General features: G+C 34.6%; 1 protein-coding gene across 1 annotated transcript in view; it reads right to left on the bottom strand.

Moving 5' to 3' along the window:
- Nucleotides 1-2480: 2480 nt before the first annotated feature.
- Nucleotides 2481-4157, bottom strand: part of LOC106939227 (uncharacterized) — a 6887-nt gene continuing 5210 nt past the window's right edge. The window contains exon 4 of the mRNA XM_015021564.1: nt 2481-3505. Coding sequence (XP_014877050.1) covers nt 3456-3505 — 50 coding nt within the window. The 3' untranslated portion in view covers nt 2481-3455. The remainder of the gene's footprint in view (nt 3506-4157) is intronic.

The following is a 4157-nucleotide window of genomic DNA, read 5'->3' as shown; positions in this document are numbered from 1 at the left end:
GAGTATATAAATACCTTTCCTGTGACTTGAAACTCAAAAACCTAACCTGGGCAAACTTAGGAAACAAGTTTGAATGAGAGGAGATCTACCGTTAAGGGGTGTGATCTGAGGGATTTAGTTTAGCTCAGGCAGCTAGTCGGCTAACCCACAGAGGGCAGAGGGGAGGAGCGACCGGATGAAGGTTGATGGACCCAGGCACATCTACTCCGAGTGAATCCAGCTGAGATGCTCTGAGTGAGCTGTTCTGTAGGCTGCAGCTGGATGATGCTCTGACTCTCCTCAGAGAAAAGTGAAGGGAGCGCTGGGGTCCAGATCCACCAATTAAATATCAACAGTTTATCACCTAATTCATGTAGGAATTTAATGATGTGTTTAATGATGTAAACCAGTCAGTAATTATTCTATATATAAGTCACATCTTATCATGTGATGCTCCATAACTATTAGCAGCCATCAGCCACAAGTCCAGAGTGTGGTAGGATTTAGTAGGATTACTGACCGAATGAATATTAGTAGAATTAACATGAACTGCTTTTATCAAAAGTAGCCTGAGATGATTAATTAATTACAACTGAACTGAATTGATCAGATTGTAAAAAAGAGACATTTGTGCTGAGAATTATGACAAGAGCTGTTGGATATTTGACCTTTGACTCGTGTTGTGATGGAACCGTTTCCATCAACAGGAAAAACAATAAATTACAGTAATTTAAGTGCAACAATTATTATTTTTTTATTATTTGATATTAAATATTTGTATTTACTTTATATTTGTATTTACTTTATTAAAAATAAAAAGAACATAAAATATTTAACACTGAATGAATTTTGAGAAATGGTGCAGCGCTGAATAAATGTATTGAAATTAAAACTGGAGTTTCTTCATGTTTCTGCTGGAGTTTCTTGTTTGGCAGTAAAATCTCTGTTCATGTTTCCAGCCTCATGTTGTGATCTGGGATCTTTCTGTAACCAGACATCTCTGCAGCTTCACTTCGGTTGGTAAGTATCCTATCAGGTTAGCGCTTCAAAAAGTGAAGGACTGATCTGGTGTTGATGCAAAGATTACATGGGGTCAAAGGTCATAAAGGTTTAATGAGCCCTACCACTGAGCACACAAACAGAAAACACATTTGACCTGTTTTACATATTTAGCTGGAATGTGGTTGAGTTTGAAGTTGTTTCTGGGTCGTGTTTCAACAGGAACTTATGCAGCTGACGGAAAAACAAGCTGCCCTTTCAGTTTTACTGGTTGTATCAACGTTGAATCTCTGCACACTGCAGGCTGAAACAGGAACTCAAACCTGCGGCGCACCCTTTGGCGCTTTGACAAGTAAAACAAAGGCTCCTGTTACAAATACTTTCACTTTGAGCAGAACAAACTGATGCAACATTTATAATGGACTACTAATGTTTCAGCAAGTACTTGATTATGAAAATACGTTTGGTTTTCTTTATGTATCTTACAATTTCTGAGTTTAATCATAATGTTGGTGAGTAAACCTCACCCACTGTAATAATGCTTGAAACAACAACTTGACTGAAAAATAGAGCCATTTTTAAATTTGATTAAAATGTAACTTGTATTTATTTAAATGCCCACAGACAGACGTTAGACATCTGCCTGGGCCACAGGGCACGAGACACAGGCATGTGAATAACAGTAAAAAGTTGTTCCTGGGTCGTGCATGAACAGTCCTGCCTTCTTCCAGGACTTATATCCCAGGACTTAAGGGCTTTAGTGTTTAAGAAGTGTTACATTTTATGCTTTGTTTGTTAAAGTTGATTTAATATTAGTTCTCTTTCATCTATATTGCTGCCTTTAAGCCTCACTATTATCCACTTAGTCAAATCAAAACACTGTTAAATACTTTGAGATTACTGCAGATAAGCTTTACTTAAACAACTGGAAGAAGAGCTTTCACGCCTGCTGGCATTTTGTCAACATGTCTTGCATCATCATATCCATTCAACCAGAAAGTCTCTGATAAAGTTTAGAGGTTAGATCTGTCACCATGTCTGCTTTGGATTAGGTTTAATTTGTTTTTATGTGTTCAGTGAAATCAGTCTGACTGTTCCTACAAGTGTCAGTCTTTCAAATGTATTCCAGTAGTAATAATTTATAATTTGTTTAATATCAGATGAAAAGTAAATGTGAACTTTGTAGATAACATTGTGCACATAAAGTATTATGTAATTAAACAAACTAAGTTTGTGCTAGTTAATATTCAGTTAGAAGTAAATATTATACAAACCAACAAATTATTTAGTTTATATGCTGAGGAGAGAGAAAAGAAAAAAATGGCACAAATGTATCAAACACTAAAGAATAACTGGAGAATTAAACTAAGACTGAAGCAAAGAACAGAAACAAAGGTGGTCTAGTCAAAGTATAGAAACTAATCAACACAGAAACAAAACAAAAACACAAACAACCCGAGATCTCAATACCATCATTTTATATTTATTTATTTTTTACATTTTAGTTGAGCAAAAAATAATAAAATTCTAAAACAAATTACAAAATAATCTCTTAATACTGTAAAAATATAAGTGCAAAGGGATGCTGAGCCGGCCCAAGGCATAAGCAGATTAAGTAGCTGCTTGAGGCTTCAGCCCAAACTCAACTAACACTGTTTTCTAAAAGCATTTAGCGAATTATAAGCAGCTCATCTGTTAACTGGCTGCAGACTCCAGCAAAGCCAGTAGCAAAGAGAAAAGTGTCAGTGAAGAAGGTGACAAGGGGAGAGGCTACATTTACTAGTCAGTTAACAGCTCAGTTTGTTACATCAGTTACTTCATAAGGAGACTATAAGGAGTGAAGAGTACTGCTCTTAAAAATACAAAATCAACCAAAAGCTTATTCTACAGTTGTTCATACGTATCAAAAGAAAAATAACTGATTGCTACACACATGATTTTAACAGATGTAATAATGATTATAGATATTTTGTTTTAATCAAATCAGTTTGAACATGTTTGTTTGAAATATTTGTGTAGCTAATCTGGAAGCTACATTAAGCTGCAACATGAACATCTGCAAATAACATAAAGACAAACAAAAACATTCTATATCTGTAAAGTATAGCTGGAATATTCTTCTGTAATATTTCCACATGTATGGTTGTGGAACTTAAAATATTTGCATTTACATTTCAGAATGACATGAATAACTGTTAAATTCACATCTGAAGGTAAACTGTTTAGTTGCTTATATTGGAGCTCATTGTCAAGTTTATTGAAGAAGTTAAATGTCCCAAAGTTCCTATTTTTTAACTAACAAGATGTTTAAAGACTCCCATTATCTAAAGTCTCAGTCTTAAATCAGATGAAAATACTTTAATACTCTGTTTTGACTGGGAGAATAAATCACATTCCTCTGTATTTTTAATATTGTTCGTCTTATTTTTCATTTTGCTTCAATAAACAGATGATCAATATTTTTGTCTTCTTTGTCTTCAGTTCACCAAAACATGATCATCAATTCTCCTTTTCATATCAGTCTTGGCTGCAAGAAAAAGGACAACAATTACTAACATGATAGACATTTTGAAATTTAACAATAATTAAGAGAGGAGCATGTTAAATGATTGCTACCCATTACTTTCCATTAACTCCACCAGGGGGCGGTAGAGTTGACTAACATTTACATTTATTTTGTCTTTTGCCTTCTTTAAAACCTCCTTTACCACTAAAGTCACCAGATTAGAACCAGATTTAACATTTTTACCACATTTGTTGTTTTCTTTGACTTCAACTCACAGGAGAAAAAACACACAGCCAAAATAATTACAGCATCAAGATCTTCAAACTTTTGACTTTTCAGAGAAGATCATAATGATCTGAATCAGAATGTCTTTATCCTCATTGTGTAAACAATGAATTTCATTCAGTGCAGCTCAGTCTGGAGCAGAGGAAGTGGTGGGCTGCGGGGGCGTCTATAGGAATGTGTGAGAGAGATGGAAAACTATTTCAACAACAAACTGAGCTTCCCATAATGTTTGGTAACTGGGATCAATTGTAATGATTGTGACTGAATTAAAAATATTTTTAGTAAAATGTGTCAGGATGACATTAGTTGTGAGTTGGTGCTGTAGAAAATAAACTGAATTGAACTGAAAAGTAATTGGATGTTTAGCAGTTGGTAAAATAACAGCAAA

This window comes from Poecilia latipinna, unplaced genomic scaffold (assembly GCF_001443285.1).
Source record: "Poecilia latipinna isolate Pla-1442-1.1 unplaced genomic scaffold, P_latipinna-1.0 Scaffold2808, whole genome shotgun sequence".
Lineage (NCBI taxonomy): Eukaryota > Metazoa > Chordata > Actinopteri > Cyprinodontiformes > Poeciliidae > Poecilia > Poecilia latipinna.
This window is presented reverse-complemented; position numbering and strand designations above follow the sequence as displayed.